At 41.6% G+C, this 25611-nt stretch overlaps 1 protein-coding gene across 2 annotated transcripts in view; it reads left to right on the top strand.

Annotated features, from left to right (window-relative positions):
* The first annotated feature begins 383 nt into the window (after positions 1-383).
* Positions 384-25611, top strand: part of LOC100359138 (uncharacterized) — a 143732-nt gene continuing 118504 nt past the window's right edge. For both annotated transcript variants that reach the window (XR_011381949.1, XM_051853594.2), the window contains exons 1-3: positions 384-525; positions 13148-13239; positions 17002-19143. Coding sequence is in view for 1 of the 2 variants with exons in the window: in XM_051853594.2 (XP_051709554.2) it covers positions 509-525; positions 13148-13239; positions 17002-19143 (2251 nt within the window). In the remaining variant the exon portion in view is untranslated. The remainder of the gene's footprint in view (positions 526-13147; positions 13240-17001; positions 19144-25611) is intronic.

Here is a 25611-nt window from a genome sequence, read left to right as displayed (position 1 = left end):
GTCAACATGGAATATGGAAATGAGACTGAAATTTAAGTCTTCCAAATTAAAATCGACAGCCTCCACCATTCCCCATACTGTAGTGCATCTGCTCTTGTGTAGCACACACAGATAAGTGAATTACCCAACAATTATTCCAAACTCTATAAGTAGACAAACTATGTCTTTTCTCTCTTCTTCTATACCACCAGAACATCATAACCTGTGATTCACATCTGCTAGTCTCAAAGCACTTCAGCCACAAAGCATACAGCACATCATTGTCCTCCTAAAGCATATTTGAAAGTAGACTGTTGGGAATGATTAAGACAGACAATAATAGACTGATTAAGGATGGTAGACCATTTCTGACAGTGCATAGGATTAAATACGCTAATCAGATTTTGGATTTAGAGAACCCAGATAAATCCAAAGTAGAACAAGACAAGGAACTCAAGCCTGTATTTTCTTGCCTTTCAGAATAACATATTTGTATTTTATCCATGTCTCCTTCAGAGATGAGCAATTTATGAAGGCTTTGCCCAGGTGAGCTGATTATATTTTCCTTTTTTCCTTCTTTTTGCATGAAGCACTCTCTATTTTAATTCTTGCTGTCCTAAATTAGTTGCTTGGAAAAGGATAATAGCTAAGAGAAAATTATTTGAATGTTATAAATGAAAGCAATTTAACAACATATTTCTTTCCAGTCACAAAATATCCAACAGCTGTTTGTAACTTATTCTGTTACCAAATAGAGAGGATGAATACATCCCCCCCCCAAAAAAAAATCCTAAATGATCAACATGTTTAGGCCTCTTTTATTTATACTAAGACATCATATGCACATTTAAATAAGCACCATCCATATCTTAATTTGGTTATTTCAAATAAATTGTGCAATTGGAAAGCAAGGAAAATGCAATTGACAAGCCAAGCTTCTGAGCATAATTGAAATTCATTCTGAATACAGGGAGGGTCAATTTCATTTCAAAGCAGTAGACCTTGTTTTGAATTCCTGGATTCTGCTTTGTTTCTGCAGCAACATTAAATTGCCTAATCACCAAAACAATTTTCTCATCTTGTTCAGTTAGTTGAATTTTGCTTCGTTGACTCTACACCAAATTTTACCTAAATAAATGTTTATATTTATTTTTTAGAAATATATTAATTACTCAAAACATTGTGATATGATTTCAAGAAAGAAGACACTAATTAAATGTTTTCCCGTAACAACAATTGCAATTACTCTGTTGATTTGTACCAGTCTTATAGGAAAAATATTCCGGCTGGTATCTTTTGTGTAAATAATCACAAATCGAACTTTGGAAAATAACCTGTTTGCAATTTTGTTGTCAGTTGATCTTTAAATAATGTGCCCACTATTTCTGTGGCAATGTTTATTTACTGTGAAGGAGTCCTTTATCACTAGGTTCTCTGGCAGCTCTTCCTACCTTCCTCACGCTCAGAATTTGAATGTTAAATAGTTTTCATTTCCTTTTCTTCTCCCAGAATATAAACTCCATTTATTCAGACTGTAATAATGTTGAGGACATATCCTAAATATCTTTATTTGGAAAGTAAAGTGAAAAATAAGCCTGTTTATCTATGTTTGTTTTAAGATAGTCAAGCAGTTGGTAGCAACTGACCTATTTGAAACTTTTATGTGAAGTCGTTTAACTTCCTAAGAGAAATTGTAATAATCATATCATGAAATTACAATGAGGATGCTCAAAAAATAGTCGTGACTCTTTTCTCTGGGGAAAAAATTACCCAGTGACTAAGTTTTCAAGTAAGTCTTTAAAATAACATACTGAGAATTCAGCTGTAATGGATCAGATTCTCAACTCTTTCATTAGATATCATGCCCCTTTCATTGATTGTTTACTGACTATGTTTACAAAAAGCAGAATTAAAATTCTAAGTGTAATCTGATTTATGAAGATGTACGCATGCTACACAAAATGGATATATGGTTCTTTTCTCATGACACTGCTCTGACCTCAGTAAATATGAAATGGAATGGAATTTTAACAGTGATTATCCTCTCAATACAAACACATCATAAATTGATTGAGTTAACTGAGCGGATTAATTGAGTATATTTTCTCTTTCTATCATAATTGGCTAGGCCCTAATTTATGCCTTTTTCTATGACAGTGAGCAAAATAGCACAATGAGATACCAAAGCTGTGTAAAAGGAAAGGTAGCAGAAAATACCAAATATAGAGCATTTTTAAATAAATGCCTTTTACTGGTTTCAAAAACACATTAATTTGGATTAAGATACAGAAATTAATTTCCTTTAGTAAATAAGTGAACATAGAAAATGTTCAAAAATGCTATTTCTAAAAGTACTGGAAGCCATTGTCTTGGATCTTCTTATTGAAGCCTCTTGGGAGCTTTTATATCTGTTTACTTCAATATTCTTATTAAATTATTTTTTCAGAAGCAACACCAATAATTTCAAGGTAACTCAAGCTACCTTGAATGATGAATTATAAACAAGCAATGAGGTTTCTCATTGCTTAGAGTACCCTAACTATTGCTACAAAATAATTTGCTATAAATAGCTGATGATGCTAACATTGTCACTAAAGGCATTTTAAAGGACATATTATCTCTTTTTTCTGAGTGACTACAAGAAATGGAATGAGCCTATAGCCGTTCCCTGGTTTACCACGAGCACATACAAACCACAGCTTTGGTTAGCTGATGAGTGTTTTGAATGTTCATCCCAGACATTTACTTGAGAGTTTGCTTCCTCTTTAGAATTTAGCAGTGTGGTTATACAACTGTTTTCTTTGATTCTAGGCTACAGGGGTTCTGCTTGGAGCAATCTAAAACTCTCTGGTATCAGATCTGCCCCCCGGGGGAATGACATGAGTTCTTCATTGAAAAAGTCACAGGCATTTCATATTTTAGAGGAATTACACACTGAGGTTTCTGTATGAAGATAGAGACACGGTGTATTCAGATGCTACTTCCAACCGAGCTTTAAGGTTGCATATTTCAAAATTAAGAGGATGTCATTTAAACCTAGCAAGAGCTGACAATTCAGCAATTACTAAGTCTTCAGAGAAGCATAGTTCTTCTGTAATATGGGTACTGGAGTAGTATGGCTCCACTTCAATAACTGAACATAGAGACAGCCTTTCTCTTAGAAAACTCAAATACATTCTTCATTTAATTAGTAGGTAAGGAAAGTCATGAGCGGGGGGGGGGGGGGGGGGGGAGGGAGTAATTCCGGAGAGTTATTCGATTAGCCTTTTGTACCTATTCTTTTGCTAGCTTTTACAAGGTATCCAATAACATATCCAAATGTGTCTATGTGCTTTACTCTTCCCCTTTATTCCTCTTAACAGAAATGTACCTTCCTACTACACTTCTTATTGCTTGAGATATCTAAGTGTTGAAATAAAGCTGTCGCCTCTTATCTTATTGTAGACAGTACAATTGGCCAAAATGTTTTATGAGACTAGGTTAATATTCAAAGTGAGTTTCTTGATGTATATGCTAAAAGTCCTTGTGCAAGTCTGAGCTGGGGTGGAGGAAATTCATAGTGGGAGATTTCTCAGACCTGGCAATTAAAAAAATATAGAGTAACTAGAGTTCTAACTATGCTTGAATATGGGGATTCCTCTTCATACAGTGATATTCAATTTATGTGACATTCTGCACAGGGGATTACTAAATTTGCGCTCTAATGGTCATTTTGAAGCCAGAAAGAAAATGAGGCAAAGCAAGATATAGTTGGTCAGTGATTGCTAGTCGAATAACATCGTGATTCTTGCACAGACAGTGCAACTGCATCTTCCAAATACAGGTATACCAGTAGCACTGCTAGTATGCAAAATGGCTTTGAAGAGTGCAAATAAGGACATTTCCTTTTTATTACCTGCTTGTTTTCATTTTAATAAGTATTATATATAACTCAGAAGTTCACCTCTATTGTCTGACATGAAGCTAAGTAAAAATTTAATGACTCAAAAGCCAACTAAGCAAATAACACATATGTTATGTGTTGTACACATAACATGCATTGAGTGTTAGAGAAAACAAACCACAGGATCAACAGTAAGAAAACTCATCAAGTAAAAAATTGCAATGGTAGTTATTATCTCCAGTTTCCACTCAGAATTGTTTCATTCATTTTTTAAATGTGTATGTAATGGACTCAGGAGGCAGAGAGGGACAGGCAAACAGATATAGCCCATCCACTGGTTCACTCTCCAGATGTCTTCAACAGCCAGATGTGGACCAGGCTGAAGTCAGGATCCAGGAACACAATCCAGTTCTTCCATGTTAGTGGCAGGGATTGAAATGCTTGAGCTACCTGCTGCCTTCCAGACTGCACAATAGCAGGAAGCTGGAATCGGGACCAGAGGTGGGACTGAAACCAAGGCATTCCACTATAGAATGAGGGCATCCCAAGGCAGGCATTAACTGCTGTGCCAAATGCCTGGACTATAATATCCATCATTTAAGGATGTCTCAGAATTTATTGCAAGTTGTTCTTTACAGTTCTCTTCCTTCCCTCTGTTGAAAAGAGTAAATAAATTTATATCTGTATTTTTACACATTAACATGGATAAAATATTTGAATCTATTAGGTTAAATTCTTTTATTAGGAACATCCAAATTTCCTATCTTATGAAACCAATGTTTCCTTATTCCAACCATACCATAGGAAGAATAATGAGGCACACAGGGAGTGTTTATGTCCATTTGCAAAAAACACACATGATAATCACTGGAGCACAGATCTTTTAAGGCCTTTACAAAAAAGATTTATTTATTTGAAAAGCAGAGCGACAGAGAGAGAGGGAAGGACAGAAAGAGAGAGAGAGAGATCTTCTATCTACTAGTTCACTCCCAAATGGTCACAATAGACAGGCATGGCCAGGTCAAAGCCAGGAGCCTGGAACTCCATTCAGGTCTCCCATGTGGGTGTAGGGGCCAAAGCTCTCAGGCCAACTTCCACTGCTTTCCTAGGCACATTAGCAGGGAGCTGGTTCAGAAACAGAGCAGCTGGGACTTTAACCAGTACTCCAATATGGGATACTGGCATAGTAAGTGGTGAGTTAACCTCTGTGCCACAACACTGACCCTTTTTAAAGTCTTAAGTTCAGAAGAAAGGTACAGAAGAAACTAAATACTAAAATAATTATCTTTAAATGTAAGTTTTGGGGCTGGACCTGTGGCTTAGCAGGTAAAGCTGCCACCTGCAGTGCCAACATCCCATATGGGTGCCAGTTTGAGTACTGGCTGCTCCACTTCTGATCCAGCTTTCTGCTATGGTCTAGGAAAGCAGTAGAAGATGACCCAAGTCCTTGGGCCCCTGCACCCACATGGGAGACCCAGAAGAAACTTCTGGCTCCTGGCTTCGGATCAACACAGCTCCAACAATTATGGCCAACTGGGAAGTAAAACAGTGAATGGAAGACACCCCCCCCCCACCTCTCCTTCTCTCTCTGTGTAATTCTGACTTTCAAATATTTAAATAAATCTTTAAAAAACAAAAAAAGTAAGTTTCGCTGGAGTGTCATCACTCTATTTGACCGATAATCAATCAGAACTTAATGTTTGAGGTTAAGCCTTAGAGAAACAAGAAGCCCATCCTATGCCAATTCAATCAAAATTTCATGAAATGCAGATTAAAAAAAAGGACTGCATACCATATAATGTATTGTTGTTGTTATTATTAGCAATGTTTTTAAAGAACTTGGAAAGAAACGATTACATTGGTAAACTAAAAGAAAAGTGAGCATAGTATTTAATAAAGTTTGATACACTGGATATTATCAGGAAGGAAAAAATGAAAACTACTTACAGAGTGTCTATCATGGAAAATGGAATTGAAAGAAAAGTTTATTTTGGTGCAAAAATTATTTTAAATTATACACCATATAACTTTTAATGGCAGAGAAAGAAAATAAAGTGAGGGGAGAAAGTAATTTTAAAAAGAGACTAAAATTGGGGCTGGCATTGTGGTGCAGCTGGTTAAGCTGGAGTCTGCAATGTCAGCATCCCATATGAGTGCCAGTTCTAGTCCTGGCTGCTCCACTTCCCATCCAGCTTCCTGCTAATGTGCCTGGTAGAAGAAACTAAACTAGATTAGGTGAGTACACCACCAAGGGAGAGGAGTATTCACAGAGAGGGCAAGGTGAAGGACAAGCATCCAAACATCAGTCTGTCATCTGTCACGACTACAAGGGCAGATATTCCATTCTTCCGAGTTTCTTAGGTAAGAATTTACGTAATGCCTGAATCTTGCACAAAATACAGCAGCCTGAAGAAGATGGTTGATTAAAAAGCTAATGAATCAAAAATGCACCAGTAAATCTCTCTCTCTCTCTCTGCCTTTCAGTGAATAAAAAATTTTAAATGTATATGATGAAAAATTGTGCATTAGTTTTCAATTTTACAGCAAAATAAGCATCTTTTAATTCCCTTTTCCATGAACTTATTGAAGTAGTCTCATGCTTTCAAAAGTAAACTGAAACTTTAGGATTCTAGTGCATTGCAATGTTTTCTAAACTTGAATTTTTGAGAACTTGTTTTACATATATGAATTTCTTTGAAATATTTAGTACAGAGAACATAGGCTTTGTATTAAAATAAAGAAAAATGAAGCATAATAAACAGCAAGGTTCCCTTCAGAGTGCAAAGAAAACCGAAGCCAGTGAGCATGACAAAGAGTACTAGATGGTGCACTACTCTGGAAATAAGCATTTAGCCTTCTGAACTTATTTCATATTTAGTCTTCTTCTAGAATTTTAGTAGTGATAATTGTTTACCTTTTGTGAATCCTTCTCTTTTTATTGGTAATAGACTTCTCTTGGAATGTTTCAAGGAAACCATTTCAGCTTAACATTGCAGCAGAGAATTTTTAAGTAATTTCTCAGAAAATGACACCAGTAGCATTTTCTAACAACACCTTAAAAAATCTTTACTATCCAACAATCCTCTCAGAGTAACAAGATCACTATATAATTTTGCCTTAGAAAGATATTGTTGGCATTTCTTGTTTATATTTTTTCCTCATTCTCAGTGAGTTACAGTAATGAGTCAAAGCCCAGTTGGGAAAAGACATATAAAATCCAATATAAACGCATCCGATTCAGCTGATATATAATAGCAATCATAGTAAGTTTCCTGAGCTTTATTGCCGATTTTGCACTGAGCAAATAAACATTTATGAAAAATATAAATCTAGGAAATCTGTAGTGGAAGAGATTTAATGTATATCCAAAGGCCTAGTAGTGACATATTTTACTTGTGGATTAAATTATATTTTATGCACATGTGTGAAAAAAGGATTAAAATACTTAGAATTTTTTCAAAGTGAAATGAGAGCCATTAGTGAATTTTAAGCAGGGAGATGACATGATTTAACTTATCTTTGAAAATATTAATTTGGCTACTATGTAAATAAACAAATAATATAACTACAGAAGCAACAAAAACAAAGCTATTGCCACAGTGCAGATTTTTTTTTTAAATTACATTTGATACCTTGGAATGAGGTAGTAATAAAGGAGAAGAAAATAAATGGTCATAATTTAAGATAAGATGTTTAGAAAGAGAGTGGGGCAGATTGTGTTGATCAATTGGAGGAGAAAAGCTAAAGCAATCTGACTCATAGACAATATCTACGGTGTTGCAGCTGAGCTTGGTGGATGCTGATGCTGTAGACTGAGACAGGGAAGATTCAGGGGAAAACAGAACTGGAGAAAGCAGAGGACATCAAGTGCTCTGGGACAAGATGTGTTGAGATTCCAATTAGACATTGGATGCTTAAGCCAGGACTTCTGAGCTTATGATCCTGTGAATTATGGGAATTAAATTAGGAATTGTAGAATCATCTCTACAGATGATTTCAAAGCCGTGGCAAAAAGATGCCCTAGGAAGAGAGTTGGTAAGAAGCAAAAGGAACCTGGAAGCAAGAGCAGATCTGGCAAAGTATCCACAAGGGAGTAGACAAGGATTGGGAAAGTGGCACCATGGAAGTGGAAGGAAGGAATTGCTGCAAAAGGAAGGCACTAATCATTCAAGTCATTCTCTGCTGTGAGTATGACTGAAGTAACAGAGAAGTGACTCTCACCTGTGGCTAATGAGTAGAAGGAGTAACAGCCTAGCTGGAGTGGGTTTGGGAAATGATATGAGGAGAGAAAGGGGAGTCAAAATACAGACAAATTCTTCCAGGTGTCTTGCCGATAAGGTGAACAGAGGCATAAGACAGCAGGTGAAGTGATGCAGTGGAAGACATAAATTTACATTGCAGTAAGAAAAAAAAATTGCAGGAAAACATATGCAGGTGTTCCAAAACATTTGTGGGAAAATGGAATTAAAAGATAAATTTACTTTGGTGCAGAAACATTTTTAAATCCATGCATAATTTTTTGCAATATGCATTTCCATAAAATTTTTGAAGATTCCTCATATGCATGAATTTCAATTTTTTTGCATTCAAATAAACTTAAGCTTTAGTTCTGTTTCCCACAAACCTTTGAAGTACCCCTGTCTTTCATCCAGAAAATAAGAGGGATTTAATAGAGTATGATACAGAATCAAAGAAGTTGTCTATTTCAATATTGGAAGGCAAATAGAGCTTCAGTTTCATATTGACGTGTGTCAGGCTCTTCTTTGGGAGGGTAGGAAGCAGAGGTGAGATGGAAGGTTGGAGAAGAGACAAACTGGGAAATCTTTATTTTAAGAGATAGGGTATATGGGTGCTGGAGCTGTGGCGCAATGGATTAATCCTCCGTCTGTGGCGCCACCATCCCGTATGGGCGCTGTTTGGAGTCCTGGCTGCTCCACTTCCAATCCAGCTCTCTGCTGTGGCCTGAGAGAGCAGTAGAAGATGGCCCAAGTCCTTGATCAACTGCACCAGCATGGGAGACATGGAAGAAGCTCCTGGCTCCTGGCTTCAAATTGGCACAGCTCTGGCTGTTGTGGCCATCTGAGGAGTGAACCAGCAGAAGGAAGACCTCTCTCTCTCTCTCTCTCTCTCTCTTTCCCTCTCTCTCCCTCTCCCACTCCCTCTCCCTCTCCCCCCCTCTCTCTCTCTTTCCCTCTTATTGTCTAACTCTGCCTTTCAAATAAATAAATAAAATTTTAAAAAAGAGGATATATGAAAATATTATGAAATCACTATAGGAAAGCTTTGAAATGATGTAGAAACATTGTAAATTCTAATCATGTGTGAAGAAATCCCACAATATTTTGATTTTTCCAATAGTGACCACTTGAAATGTTTGAAAAATCAAATATCAAATTCTTCAATGTTCTAAAATGTTTTTCAGTGCTGCCGCTTTGTCCCTAAGTTTATCGGGCCCTTTTAAAAGAAGAGAGAATGGTGGGTGTTGTGGCCCAATAGGTTAAGCCCTGGCTTGGGACACCCACATCCTTTATAACACAGTGCCTTGGTCTAGTCCCAGCTTACTCCACAACTTGCTGCTAATGTGCTTGGGAGGCAGAGGATGTTGGCCCAGGTACTCAGCCTCCTGTCACCTACACGGACAACCCAGGTGGAGTTCCGGGTCCTGGCTTTGACCTCAACCAGCCGGGTGAATTACTGGATAGGGGATTCTTTCTCTCTGTCTCTCTCTCTCTCTCTCTCTCTCTGTGTCACTCTGACTTTCAAATAAAGTACATAAATCTCTAAAATAAATAAATAAATGAAAGAAGGGAGAAAGACTAGATAGCATAACATGACCACGTGGGAGAAGAGAGGGCAGAAACAGGAGTCAGGGAAGCTAAGCGGTACCATCTTCCCTCTCATTTTACTCGGGCCCAGTTTAGATGATGTGGCTGCAGCCATGCCATGAAGAAAATGTTTGCAGATGAAGTAGAATTGATAGCATCCTACAACCTGCTTAGGACTTAGAACAATGACTCCAGGGGCAGCCATAAGCTGATTTAGATCCCTCTTACAGAAGCACATACCAAGAAAGATAACTAGCCCAGCCATATATATGGGCCATTGATTTGTTTTAAAAAGAAAACCAACTTCTGAGGCAAGCATTTGGACTAATGGTTCCCAGTTCTGTTTGATTTTGCAGCTTCCTGCTAATGTGCACTCAGAGAGACGGCAAGTGTTAGCTCTAGTACTAGGGTCCCTGCCACCCATGAGGGAGACTCAGATGGAGTTCCAGGCTCCTGACTTCATCCTGGCCCTGTCATGGCTGCTGTGGGCATTTAGGGGTTGAGAGAAGTGGAAGATCTGTCTCTTTCTGTCTCTTTCACTGTGCCTCTTTGCCTTTTAAATAAAATAAAAGGAATTAAAAGTTTGTTTAAATATTAAAAAAAGTTTAAGGAAAAACAGGAGTCAAAGATTTTTTTTCTAAAAGATTTATTTATTTGAAAGGCAGGGTTACAGAGAGGCAGAGGCAGTGGCAGAGAGAGAGTTCTTCCATCCGCTGGTTCACTCCCCAAATGGCAATGGCCAGAGTTAGGCTGATAAAAAGCCAGGAGCCTGGAGCTTCTTCCAGGTCTCCCACATGGATACAGGAGTCCAAGGGCTTGGGCCATCTTCCACTGCTTTCCCAGGCAAATTATCCGGGAGATGAATCAGAAGTGGAGCAGCCAGGATGCGAACTGGCACCCATAGAGGATGCTGGTACTGCAGCCAGAGGCTTTACCTGCTATGCCATAGCGCCGGTCATGGAATCTTCCATCTTTTGCACCATCATCCACTGTATCCTAGGCACAATAGCTGTATATTGAATTGGAAGCATGGAGAAGCCTAGACTTGAACCAGTCACTCTGATAAGTAATGTGGCCCTTCCAGAGGCTTAACCCACTGGGCCATAACATCTGCCCCAATAAGTTTATTTTAATGCAAAAGATGAAACCCATGCATAATTTTTCACAATATGCATGTTCTGTGAACTTTTGGAAGATACCTGATGTGCAAGGATTTCAAGTTTTTTGCACCAAAATAAACTTATCTTTTAATTCCACTTTCATATGGATCTTTTGAAGTATTCTCTTGCATACACTCTAATAGGTTAAGAATAACAGGTACAATTTGATTGGAACCATTTGCAGCAAGTCTTTAATTGTGTTTCTTTAGGACATCTCTGGAAGGTAGAGTTGGTTGTCATTTCTACCTCAGAGCTGAAGGAAAGTCAGCCTCACAGAGATTACCAGACCTGCTGAGGGAGCAGCACAGCCAACCAGCAAGGTCCACTGATTCCAAGCCCAACGGGCTACACTGTGCCCTGCACACTACAGTAACCATAGAGAAACATCCAATAGCCTAGGCCAGGGCTTTGAAAGTGGCTTTTTAAAAAAGATTTATTTTATTTGTTTGAAAGTCAGAGTTACAGAGAGAGGTAGAGACAGAGAGAGAGGTCTTCCATCTGCTGGTTCACTCCCCAGATGGCCGCAACAGCCAGAGCTGAGCTGATCTGAAGCCAGGAGCCAGGAGCTTCTTCTAGGTCTCCTACGCGGGTGCAGGGGCCCAAGGACTTGGGCCATCTTCTACTGCTTTCCCAGGCCACAGCAGAGAGCTGGATCGGAAGAGGAGCAGCCGGGACTAGAACCAGTGCCCATATGAAATGCCAGTGCTTCAAGCCAGGGCTTTAACTCCCTGCACCATGGCATCAGCCCCTGAAAGTGTTTTTTAAATTAGAAAACCCAACATGTGTAAGACAGAGATACAAAAGGAAAGATACTAAGTAATGTGTTTATAATCCTCAGCCCAACCCAGCCCCCACATTGGGTTCTGAGAAGAAAGGACTATTGCCGTCCTGCTCACCCTCGGACTCAGTTATGCGTCTAGGGTGGGGAGAGAGCACAAAGGATAATTGGGAAGAAGAGCGCCAATTGCTCTGTCAAGAAGAACGGCCTAAAGAAAAAGCAAATTATGAAAATCATGAGCCTTTCTCAGTCTGCGGAATCAGAAGGCCTTGAAATGAATGATACCAGGACGTGGAATTTTTGAAGGGAGAGAGACAAATTTAAGTAACTTTGCTAAATCCGCCCTATTTTATTTGAGTTACGCAGGAAACAAATAAGTCAAGCTTCTCAGTTGAGGTGTCCAAAGGCACCATCTGCCCAAATACTCTCAGAAGAAACGGCTACGTGCAGAGCCCTTTGCCTTGCAGCTTTGCTTTCAGCTTAATCCTTTTAAAGGGGAAGCTTAGAAGCAAGCGGAGCCCTGAGTTCAGGCAGGTGCCTCGGTGCAGTGGGGCCTGAGACACCAGGAGACGGATTGCTCTCCAACACCTCCTCAAATACCTCCTGTGAGTTTTGATATTGCCACAGGGAATAGCACCCTGTGGTTCACAACTGAACGAATTCCAGTTTCTGCAAGGAATTGCTGAGTCTGCCAGTATCTGTGTTCAGTAATATTGCAATATAATGTTATATATTACAATAATATTCACTATTAAGTATGATGATGATGTAGCAAAGACAAACCATCTACCCATCCCACTTATCTTCGCAGAATCACAAATTTGATGATATGGAATTTTGGTCAAGTTCATAAAAAGTTAAGATGTTTCTATTAGAATAGCAAAACATGAAACATCAGAATAATTAAGCATTATTTTGCCACTTGTACCCTGTCTACAATACAAATATTGTACATGTAATGTGTGAATGTTCACACAGTATTTAACCACAGGTGAAACAGTGGGGATGGAATGGGAGAGGAAAGGAAAATATATTTTCAGACTTTTTTTTTTTTTTTGACAGAGTTATAGACAGTGAGAGAGAGAGAGAGAGAGAGAGAGAGAAAGGTCTTCCTTCCATTGGTTCACTCCCAAGATGGTTGCTTTGGCCGGAACTGCACCGATCCAAAGACAGGAGCCCGGTGCTTCCTCCCAGTCTCCCCCGCGGGTGCAGGGGCCCAAGCACTTGGGCCATCCTCCACTGCCTTCCCAGGCCACAGCAGAGAGCTGGACTGGAAGAGGAGCAGCCAGAACTAGAATCGGCACCCATATGGGATGCTGGCACCACAGGTGGAGGATTAACAAAGTGAGCCATGGCTCCAGCCCTGGAAAATATATTTTGACAAAATATATTCAAAAGCAGATACTACAGAGATAACAAAGAAAGCTACTATATGACCAAGTCAGGAAGTGAGTTAAGCTAGTCAATAATTTAATTAAAAAATTCTGAATGAAAATTAATTTCAAATTTTATACTTTCAAAGGGCAGCAAAAGCTGAGGACGCACAGCTCCCCAGAATGAGGAGGAAAAGAAGAAAGGCCTACAAAAAATGGAAAATCTTGAATACCACACTATGTAAGTCTGATCCAGCAATTGTGTATACATAAAATCAACTACCTAGCTCATGTACCTTGTTCTTTATCACAGGAATATGAATGAAAGTAAGACAATAAGTACATGTAAATATTCTGCCATGGAAACAGTGGCTAGGATGCCATTCAGGACACCTGCAACCCATGTTACGATGCCTAGGTTCAAGTACTGGCTCCACTCCCAATTCCAATTTCCTGCTAATTCACACTTGGGACAGCAGGTGACGGTTCAAGTAGCTGGGCTCCTGCCACCCATGTGGGATACCCAGTTAAAGTTCTTGGCTCCCGGCTTCAGCCTGAGCATTTGTGGAGTAAAAAAGAAGACCAGGAGATGATCTCTCTCTCTCTCTCTCTTTCTCTCTCTCTCTTTCTTTACCTCTCCCTTTCTACTGCCCCCTGCACCTTTCAAATAATGATTTAGTTTTAATTTATTTTTATTTATTTGAAAGCAGAGTTACAGGGAGAGGGGGGGAGAGAGAGAGAGAGAGAGAAAGAGAGAGAGAGGGAGAGAAAGAGAGAGAGATCGATTGATCTTCCATCCACTGGTTCACTCCCCAAGTGGCCTCAATGGCCAGGGCTGGTTAAGGCTAAAGCCAGGAGCCTGGGACTCCATATATGTCTCTGACATGGGTGGCAGGAGCCCAGGCACTTTGGACATCATCTGCTGCTTTACCAAGTGTATTAGGGAGCAGCCAGGACTTGAACCAGTGCTCCTATGGGATGCTGCCAACACAGGCAATGGCTTAACCCACTGTGCCACAATGCCAGCACCAATAACTAAATAAACCAGGGCTGCATTGTGGCATAGCAGAAAGTCGCCGCCTGCAAAACCAGCATCCCATATGAGAACCAATTAGAGTCCTGGCTGCTCCACTTCCAATCCAGCTCATTGCAAATACACCTCAGAAAGCAGCAGAGGGTGGCCCAAGTGCTTGGGTGCCTTGAACTCATATGGGAGACACGGATGGAGCTCCAGACTCTTGGCTTAACCTTGGCCCACTCCCAACCATTGCAGCCATTTGGGGAGTGAATCAGTTAATGGAAGATCTCTCTCTCTCTCTCTCTCTCTTCCTCTCTCTTTGTTATTCTGCCTTTCAAATACATAAATACATCTTTTAAAATAAAATAAAAAGAAATATTATAAAGTAATTTTTAAATTTGGCCAATTATTAATGGTATGTATTGTGAGCAATAAAATTTAAATTGAAATGTTTACTTACTCAAAGATAGGCCATTAAAATCCCTATTCACAGAAGCTTGGAAGCTTAGGTAGTGTAAATATCTCAGTTCTATCTTCCTTCTTGCAGAAATTGAAATGTATTCAATTGAAAGAAGCTATAAAATATAGGATTATGAAATAGAAAGGAGGTATAAACTTAACTGCTCTTGGCATGAAGTTGTTATTTTAAGAACAAATGGTGGCCGGCACCACGGCTCACTAGGCTAATCCTATGCCTGTGGCGCCGGCACCCCAGGTTCTAGTCCCAGTTGGGGCACCGGATTCCGTCCCGGTTGCTCCTCTTCCAGGCCAGCTCTCTGCTGTGGCCCGGGAAGGCAGTGGAGGATGGCCCAAGTGCTTGGGCCCTGCACCTGCATGGGAGACCAGGAGGAAGCTCCTGGCTTCTGGCTTCGGATCAGCATAGCGCACCGGCCGTAGTGGCCATTTGGGGGGGTGAACCAACAGAAGGAAGACCTTTCTGTCTCTCTCTCACTGTCTAACTCTGCCTTTCAAAAAAAAGAACAAATGGTGATCTCTAGTTCTGGAAGGCCTTCTATCAGTGTATAAACTGTGATCATGTCCCTGCTCTGTCATAATGGACTAGAGAGATCTGTCTCCACATTACACTCTCAGACTGTAACCCGGGCCATGGGAAACCATGCCAGCCCCTGATAAGAGAGGAGCCTCCCTTCAGGCTGAAACAGAAGCAAATGGTTATGCTCCAAGTCACTACAATATGTTCTCTTTCATATTGAAGAGATTTTATTTATTTGCCATATACGTAAGTACTTGTATAACTCCAAATATTTTGTAATTATATAAGTGTACCTGAGGGGGTCATCAAAAAGTTCATAGAATATGTCTATTATGAAAAAACTATGCATTGATTTCAAAATCTTTTGCACCAAAGGTGAGCATTTGGTGCAGTGGCTGAGTTGCTACCTGGGACACCCACATCCCCAGTTGAAGTCCTTGGTTCATTTCTGCTTCCAATCCAGCTTCCCACTGATGAAACCCCTGGGAGGCAACAGATGATGGCTCAGGTACTTCAGTCTCTGCCACCACCCCCGTGGGAGACCTGAATGGAGTTCTGGGCTCCTGGCTTCAGGCCATCCCAGCCCTGACTATTGTGGACATTTGGGGAGTGAGGCAGTGAATGGAAAATCTGTCTCTGTGCCTTCAAAGTTAAAAATGCATAAATAAATTCAGAAAAAAAAATTGTTTGCACCAAAGAGCATCTTAATTTCATTTTTCTGTGAACTTCCTGAAGCCCCTGCCTACAGAATTCATGTATTAAGAGCATCTAAAATAAATTTATAAGTTATCCCTTTCAAGACTTTATTTAATCAACTTAAAGGCCTCCTGTTGCTCACATTTCTCACAGCAAAATAGTTTAACAATACAAAGCAGAGGAGTACAGGCTGCAAGCGGACAGCTCTTACCAAAAACTGATCCGTGAAGGCATTGGCCTCCACCTATAGAAGATTTTTAAAACTTGAGTCAATACTTAGAAAGTGAGAGATTTCACAGTGGCACCCACTCCATATGTATTAATCCAGACTGTCGTTCTCTTCGGAAACTGAGGGGACTTCAGAATGCTACGATGCTTTCTTTCTTGGCAACTCTGTCAGGAGCTGACAGCAGAGATGCACCAGCCTCCTTCACTTGTCTATATGACCCACAGGGCACCACAGGATTGGGAGTTGGTGAAGGTATGCTATAATAGTTGGGGGCAAAGGGAAGACTGCCTGGAAGCCTTCCAAAGGCTTATCCACATCTTTTGGAACCATTTCAAATTATATGGAGCTTGATTTAGCCTGTTAGGCATCATGGCATGTCCAAAACTGCCCATGACAACTAACTCTTTATCAGGAGGTTATATGTAAAATTTACTTGCATACATTTCAACTGAAATTCTCACTTCATTCCCTTTTTGGAACCTGTTATTTTAGAGCGAAGCTTCACTAAACTCTTACTTCCTAACACTACTAAGCAATACTCTGATTTAAAACAAGATACTTATTAGAAATAAACATTTGTGGGCCGGCACTGTGGCTCACTTGGTTAGTCCTCCGCCTGCGGCGCCGGCATCCCATATCCCATATGGACACCGGGTTCTAGTCCTGGTTGCTCCTCTTCCAGTCCAACTCTCTGCTGTGGCCCTGGAAGGCAGTGGAGGATGCCCCAAGTACTTAGGCCCCTGCACCTGCATGGGAGACCAGGAGGAAGCACCTGGCTCCTGGCTACGGATTGGCATAGTTCCGGCCGTAGTGGCCATTTGGGGGGTGAACCAACGGCAGGAAGACCTTTCTCTCTGTCTCTCTCACTGTCTAATTCTATCTGTCAAATAAAAAAAAAAAAGAAATGAACATTTGTGGAAAATACCTTGATGTGCCAGAAATACAGGAAAACTGTTAACCCAGAATACTTACAAAAAGATATTCATTGAGTTTTATCCTAGAATTAGGAATTCTTTCTAAATGGACATAGAAACCTTTTTTTTCCCCCTCTTCCTTGCTCTTCAAGGTGCATCTCAGCCTGCTGGTCAACCAAGCCAAAAAAATATAAAAGATCTGGAAAAGGAAGTCAAAGGAGACATTTCGAAGGCTGTGTTTCGTCAGACTGGGGCATCAGGGAAATCTCAGGAAAGCAGAGATGAGCACATGTCTGCTCCTAAGATGAACGGGAAGCAGAATCCCTCCTTTCTCCCTAAGGATAAGAAACAGCCTCCTTCTGACAACACAAAGTATAAGGGGAAGGAAAACGAAGGCCCCCCTACTGCCGTGTCTCATCAACTCGAGAAAGGCTTACCAGCAGTCCCAGCTGATGACTGTCAACAATCACCAGGGAAAATTACACTACAGCATCTCCCAAGCACAGTAGAGGTCGTAAAAAGAGCAAAAGGAAAATTTTCTACAGAAGTGAAATGTGGGGCTGTCAGTGTTCAGGTAGAAATCAAGAAAAGCTTTTTCTGCAAAACAGGTGCCCAGCTCCCAACAAAAACGAGATGTCCAAGGTGTCACCAGAGTTTCTCCATCAGACACGGTAGGAGATGCTACACGTCTCGGAGCTGCTTTCCAAAATCCAAGCATGTTTTGGCTGAAGAACGAAAGCCCGAGGTGTCCTCTAAGAGCAAGGGAGGAATCGCCACACCTGAGAGCCCCACCCTGCAAGTTAGCATTGTAGGCAGAGAAATTAAAGTCAAATACATGAGTGAGATGCAGGACGTTTGCATTAACATAACTCATCCTAAAAAGCGGGGAAAAGTCACGAAGCGCAGGAATGTTTCCTGCAATCAGAGTGCTGAAGAGTGTTCCAGGCCTGCTTCACAGTCCACCGTGAGACACCCTGAGAAGTGGAGGCTTAGAAATGGGTGTCAGAGGGCAGTGGGTTGGACTGTCTTGCCTCCTCCTGTGCATGCTATCCAAGGGGAGGATTCAAGCATCCTTCCCACATTGCACAATACCCTGAAGATCTCAAGTGTCAGTAATCCAGGTGTAAGTGCAATGCCCTTTGAAGATGAGGATACAGAGAGAAAAAATGAACTTGGTATCCCAGAAAACATCCCATCAGACTCCAGTGCTCAGCAAAGCACAGGAAGAATAAAACCTTGGCCAAGTACCACTGCTGACATCTCCCCAGATCAAGATGGCAATGACTCTGACCTTTGCTCTTTGTCTTCCCTGAGCAGGCAGCTGACAGAAGAGAAAGCAGCCAACATCTGCTGCAGAGGTGGTGAAACTCCAGCCACTGAATACTGGGAGAGTGGGGCAAATTCTGCATCCTTCCTTCCCAGCCAAAGTGCTCCAAAGTCTTCTACCTCCTTCAGTCTATCTCACTGGGCCATGAAGCATCCGGAACCTAAAGAAACCCTTGGGAACACAGTTTGCTTTTATCCCTGCACTGAATTTGAGTTGAACAATGAGAAAGAGCATGTTTCTATGACTGACAGAGACTGTGCCCAAGCCATTTTACATGGTGACTCACAGCCACTACTGGAGAAGAGTCCCCAGCATCCATCTCTTGAGCCTGCATTCTGTGGCAGCCCCACTGCAGTTAGTCCACCCCCAAGTATTAGCCACAGCACCGTGGAATGGGACCCAACAGAGGCCTGTGCAAGTCAGACAGCAGCCCTCAGCAAAATAAAAATGGCAGTCATGCCCTTCCTACCAAATGAGTTAGAGCAAAGGGCAATTACCCCAAGTGATAATGAGGACATGGTTGATTCTAATTGTCCCATGGGAATGAAACACTCCAAAGAGTCACCCAGCTCTCTGGGAAATGTTGAAAAAGACAGATGGCAGATAACACCAAGGATAACGGATGCTTGCCACAAAGATTTAGAAGACCTGTCAAATGGAAATCACAATGAAGTCTTTTTTCAAATGGATTTCCCACCCAGTGCAGCTGAGTCCAATGAGGCAGAGTGTGCTATAGATAATCTATTTCTTATCGAGAAAACAGTGACCAGTGATGTAGACCCAAATGGCAACCATGATGAAAAAAGTCTTGGACTAACCAGTTTTAACCAAGAGCCAGCAGTGTGCCAAAAGATTCCATCAACAGGGCCAAATTCTGAAGGAGATGATAACAAAAATGACTCAAGGGAACGTTACTATCACCAAATAGACATCTTGCTGTCACCTCACAAGCAGGAGGCTTTCAAAGGTACAGTGGGCTATGCAGAATCTTTAACTTTTATTATTTTTACATGTTTGGATTTTGAAAAGTCTTAAGGTGAGAACTTTTTTTATTGCTTGGGATCATTTCTTCATTGCTGGAGATATATTGAGTATTTTAGAGATAGATGAATTTGGGCAAATATATGTCAGTCTACTTCTCTACATTATCACTCACTTTACCCATAAATAGTGCATAGCAAACTCACCAAGGCTGCAGTTTAATATAAAGTAAAAAAAAATCAATTTCTCTTTAAAAGATTGATGTATTGCCAAATCAATTCCATAGGAAACGTTAGCCTTTTGCCACTCTTAAATAATCCACCATCCCTTTCCTTCTTGCAAGCCAAGCATTTTTAGAAGAATAGGCAGAATATGGTTGTAATAAAATGTGTTTTTAAATCTTACTGTGATGTTGCAGAAGCAGGGTACGCCTGTCCCAGGAGACTGTGTGGAATAGTCATTAAAATAAAGGATAAAAACCAGAAACGACCACGGTTAAACCTGAGTGAACCATCCTCGGGGTCTCTGACCCCTAACAGGCTTCTGACCTCCCTTGGGTATTGGTCGGCCTTACTTGAGCCGCTGATAGATCCCAGAAGCTCAGCAGACTACAGAAGGGCTGAGATGGAAACTCTTCCCTAAGCGCATAATACTGCCTGTCTGCTTCCAATCTTGGATCAGCACAATATCATTTTGGTCACTCCATCAAGGCCCTTGGTTTTTTGTTGTTGTTGTTGTTGAGTTCAAATTATCTTACACATAGTGTTAGCGTGATTCTATAGTATAAATTAAAGTACATTTGCAAAGCGTAACAGCTGCCTTCCAAACTGGCAATAGCATTGCTAACATGCCCCAGAAATGAGATTTGAAATCATGAATCTTGGCACGACAGCCACCTCTTCTTTGTTGTTGCTCTAGATGTAAATTTCGTAATGGAATAAGTAAAATGTAGGATGAAGATAAAATGTGAAAAATTAATCAGTGACATAACTTGCTGGCATAATATTTGGAATTTGTTTTATAGAGAACAAATGTCCTTAAAACAGTGTCAAAAACTACATAGTCACCTGTTTTATATACCACCCTAAAGCAAAGTTTATTCGTCAAAGCAACGGCTGTCCTGTGTCAAATGTTCCTGCAGACACCAGGACCAATGGCATTAATCCCAACATTTGCTACTGTCGAAGTTATGTTAAACTGTGAGGAAACCTGCAAAAGAGCACTTGTTCCCCTTCCCCTAGCTCCTGCAGGGAAGACACTTGCTGGCCCGGATGAATATTCCTCTGAGACCTGTTATCTACCCCAGGGGAAACGCTTCTCTCCTTACTGCCTCCCCCAACAAGGCAGACTTTCTTAGTAAAATCTATAATTCCAGTTATAATCCTCTCAAAGGTGATGTGATGCTTCAGTAGGCTTGGAAATTCTCCCATTTGGTAAGCAACTCCTGCTGCTGGTTCCCTGTGTCACTGGGGTTCATCAAAAATCTGTTCCTGGGGTGGGCATGGGCCTCACGATCATGGCCGTGTCCCATATCAGACTGCATGGCCTTGAATCCTGGCCAAGGCTCCCGACTCCAGATTCCTGCTGTGCAGACCTTCAGAGGAAACACTGCAGCTCTGCCTCCTTCCTTTACTCCTTTCCCCTTGACCAGTCTATGCTAGCTGCATTGATTTATTTGAGTTCTAGAGACTTCCAGCCAGAATCCTGCCTGAAGCCTTTTGATAAATTACTCCCACTACCTACATAGAGCAGGCTTCCTCCCATGTGTCCCCGTCATTCATTCACATGTCCTTTAGAGCTTTGCTCACAAGGTACTATGTTAGTAAGACCTTATCAGACCAACAAATTAAAAATCACAATCTGAGCCCCGCTAGTTCCAGTCCAGGCGAATCCTACCACTTTTCACCCTTCTAATCTGCTATGTATTTTCTGGTTTGTTTTGTTTATGTCTCTCTTCCCCCACTAGAATGTAAGGTCCAGGAGGGCATGGATTTTTTCTAGTTTTGATCATTGCTGTATCATTGATCATTGATCATTGATCATTGCTGTATCTGCAGTCTTAGGCAGTGCCTGTCCTATAGGGTCGACATTTAATGAATAGTTTCTGAATGGAAGAATGAGTGCAAGAAAGTCACATCAGGTTTCTGTGTAAGGATCTGTTCACGTATCAAAATGTGCAAACAAAAATAGAAAAACATTCAACAATCAACATATCTGCTTTAAAACTATTTGAACTTATAAATACATAAATATTTTCATGACCTTGGCTCTCCTCGAGCTATGAGCATTTTTGTTTTGTATCCAACATAATTGTCAGTGTACTGTTGATACCTCAGACCAGGACTTTGTAATCATCAGGCCACAGGCCACTTTGAGGAATAGGGGCACCTTTAGATTGTTCCATCTGAAAATTATAAATTGATATAATTTTATAGTTATAATTTGATAGAATTGACACAAATTTATGTGTACATCTTCAAAGGAACCCTGTTGGGTGAGAATTTGACACAGCTGTTAGGAGTTTCCACTTGGGGTGCCTGCATCCCATATCAGAGTGCCTGATGTGTTCATATTCAAGTCCTGGCTCTTCCACTTTGGATCCAGCTTCCTGCCTCCTTCCTGGGAGGCAGCATGGATGGCCCAAGTTCTTGGGTTCCTGCCACCCATGTGGGAACCCAGATTAAGTTTCAGGTTCCTGGCTGTGTCTTGGCCCAGCCCTAACTAATGTAGGCATTTTGGGAGTCAAAGAGCAGATGGGGCCGGCGCCGCGGCTCAATAGGTTAATCCTCCACCTAGTGGCGCCGGCACACCGGGTTCTAGTCCTGGTCAGGGCACCGGATTCTGTCCCGGTTGCCCCTCTTCCAGGCCAGCTCTCTGCTGTGGCCCAGGAAGGCAGTGGAGGATGGCCCAAGTGCTTGGGCCCTGCACCCCATGGGAGACCAGGAGAAGCACCTGGCTCCTGACTTCGGATTAGCGCGGTGCGCCGGCCACAGCGCACCAGCCATGGCAGCCATTGGAGGGTGAACCGACAGCAAAAGGAAGACCTTTCTCTCTGTCTCTCTCTCTCACTATCCACTCTGCCTGTCCAAAAAAAAAAAGGCAGATGGAAGATCTGTCTCTGTCTCTGTCTCCTTGACTTTCAAATAAAATAAAAATACATGAATAAGTAATAAAGGGGTTCTCTAACTCCTCAAAGTGTAGCCACATATTTCAGATTAAATATAATGACTGCAGTATATATGTGGGTCCTTCACTTTGCAGGTGTGTTGGGAATTAATTAAATTAGAAGTCAGAACAGGCCTGTTTGCAGGGGCCAGGCAAGCATTGCAAATGAATAAAGCAGGCTTGGGAAAAACCAGAGAGTACATCCAGAGAGAATGCAGATTCCCTTCAGCCAGGCCTTCTGACTTTCCAAGACACTTGCAGTTCTGTAGGATTTTTTTTTTTTTTTACAGGTTAGACAGTGAGAGAGAGAGAGAGAGAGAGAGAGAGAGAGAGAGAGAAAGGTCTTCTTCCATTGGTTCACCCCCCAAATGGCTGCTACGGCTGGCGCACTGCACCGATCTGAAGCCAGAAGCCAGGTGCTTCCTCCTGGTCTCCCATGCGGGTGCAGGGCCCAAGCACTTGGGCCATCTTCCACTGCCCTCCCGGGCCACAGCAGAGAGCTGGACTGGAAGAGGAGCAACCGGGACAGAATCCAGCGCCCCAACTGGGACTAGAACCTCGGGTACCGGCGCCGCAGGCAGAGGATTAACCTAGTGAGCCGTGGTGCCAGCCATGTAGGGTTTTTTATCCATATATATCCGGATTATGAGATTTGAAAGACACAGCATAGGTAAATAATCTGTGACCTTTGACCTGGAGAAACAAGAACCGATGGATGTGGCTGTGTGATGGGAAGTAACAGAGCCAGTGTGCTGTATGGGAAAGGAAATCAAGTTGAAACTGTGAAAGTGAAATTCTGAGCTCTTCCTGTGCCAGGTACGGGCTGTCCATTCTAGGATAAAAAGGTACCTTCTCCAGGCAGGATTTCTTCTGCTGTAAGTGGACTGAAATACATCTGTAAGATCTATGCCAACAAAGCAGAAATTGTACATCATAAAAAATTTTTATTTAGGAAACTAAAACTCAGTCATGCTGGGGAAGTGACAGCTACATGGTGTTTGATATGACGTAGAAATATTTATAATTAAACAGCCCTTTATATGTTATAAGACATAAACAATACAGGCAGTATATGAGATGGCTTATTTTCCAAGTACCCCTTAGACAGGAATGACTCTGAGAATCCATACCAGGACAGAAAAGTGTAGATGATGGAGGATCCAGGAAAATTTGGGTTCCCAGGCTCTGCATCAAGCACTAGGAATAAAAAAAATGAATAGACAAGGTATTCCTTTTTTTTTTTTTGTAGCAGAATGAAAGAATGATTGGGATCATTTCTAAGAAACCAACCTCCTGGTGAAGTTGGCAACTTTCTGGATGCAAGGTCCCAGCTGCCGTCACAGTGCCCATGCTTTCTCCCAGCACAGCGAGGCTGGGATAGGCGTTTTCTCTCTGGCCTCTCCCACTCACTTGCTGGGACTCCCCAACTTTCGTGGTGGTGCCTTCCATGTTCACACTTAAGTTTGTTGTCTCTGTCCAGGCTTGCTGCTACAGTAAAATACCAGTGAGTGTGTAATTTATAGAGGACACAAATTTATTTCTGGCAGTTCTGGAGCTGGAGAAGTCTGAAATCAGGGTGCTGGCATTCTGTGTCTGGGGAAGACCCGCTTCCTGCTACCAGTACAGTGCCTTGTTTCTGGTGTACTCACAGCAGAATGGGCAAAAGCTGTATATCGCCATGGTTGGAGGCAGAGAACAGGAGGACAAAAGGGCCTGGCTAGTTCCTTCTAGCCCTTTTAGAGAGCAAACCCCTTAAGATTTAGTAATCTCTGGCAGGCCCCATCTCTTAATCTTAGCACACTGGGCATTAGGTTCCAACCTATGAATTGTTGGGAAACACATATGAGGGTGCCTTAAAAACTTCAGGAAAAAACAGAATTACAAAGATAATGCTCAATGAGCATTTTGAAGTATTTGTGTACATCCAAAACATAGCAATTGATGAAACATTTGTGTTTTCTAGTGAGTTAACATATTGCCCCTACAAAGTGACATTTATATGTTAAGAGTCCTTTGAGAAACTTCAGTGTGTGTCTTCATTCCATCCCTGGCACATTTCCTGGCTCCCAGGCAGCATCGTGGTTCAGTGAGTTAAGCTGCTAACTGTAACATCAGAATCCCATAGAGCAGCACTGGTTTGAGGCCTGGCTGCTCCACTTCCCATCCAGCTCCTTGCTAATGAGCCTGGGAAGGCAGCAGATGATGACCCAAGTGTCTAGTCCTTGCTACTCATGCGTGAGATCCAGATGAGTTCCAGGCTCCTGGCTTCAGTCTGGCCCAGCCCTAGCCATTGCGGCCATTTGAGGAATGTACCAGTGGATGGGAGATTCATTCTCTCTCTCTATCTTTCTCCCCCATCCCTCTCTTTGTCTTTAAATAAGTAAAAATGAAATTTTTAAAAAATTGTCCTGGTTCCTAGAAAGGCTCATATATTAGTGGATAAAGAGGTGGCACACTTAAGAATGGAGATTACTGAGACACCATTTTGATAAACCACACAGACACTCTCTATCAAGTTGAAGCATGTAAGGATTAGGCTGGTCCACAGGTGCTAAATTTGAGTCTGAGAAGTATTCAAGCCAGGACTGAATGACCACATGGTAGAAAATTTGTAGAAGTATTTTGAGCACATAGCAAGGGTGAGGAAATTTTCTTCTGCCAACAGCCACCTGGATTTTTATAACATCATCCACAGGCCAAACAAAATTATCAACTTAAAATTTAACCTGCTACAGATTTATTGCTTTTCAAGTCCTGCCTGCAGTTGCCTTGGCAGGGCCAGACCAAATGATTTTGCAGTGGCCCCTTGAAATAGAAGGTAATTGGACCATACTAAATTTTGTATTTGTTGCAACTTGAGATTTTACAAATACCAAATCAGAAAATGTGAGCGATACCTGGTACTTGGACATTTCAGTCATTCTGTAGTTACACTTCAAAACATACTGGAGGGTATATCCTTTCTCTTTTTTGGAGTATAGAAGAAAATCTTCTTTAAAAAGAGATTTATTTTATTTACTTGAGAGGCAGAGTTACAGAGAGAGAGGGACACACACACACACACACAGAGGCACACACACCTTCCATCTGTTGGTTCACTCCCCGAATGGCCACAACAGCTAGGACTTGCCCAGATGGAAGCCAGGAGCTTTTTCCATGTCTCCCATGTAGGTGTAGGGGCCCAAGCACTCAGCCATTCTCCGTTGCTTTCCCAGTTGCTTTGCAGAGGGCTGGATCAGAACTGGAACAGCCAAGAGCTGAACTGGCACCCATATGGGATTTTGGCGTC

This window comes from Oryctolagus cuniculus, chromosome 14 (genome assembly GCF_964237555.1).
Source record: "Oryctolagus cuniculus chromosome 14, mOryCun1.1, whole genome shotgun sequence".
NCBI classification, from domain to species: domain Eukaryota; kingdom Metazoa; phylum Chordata; class Mammalia; order Lagomorpha; family Leporidae; genus Oryctolagus; species Oryctolagus cuniculus.
The sequence above is the reverse complement of the archived record's forward strand: the minus strand, read 5'-3'. Positions and strand labels throughout refer to the sequence as shown.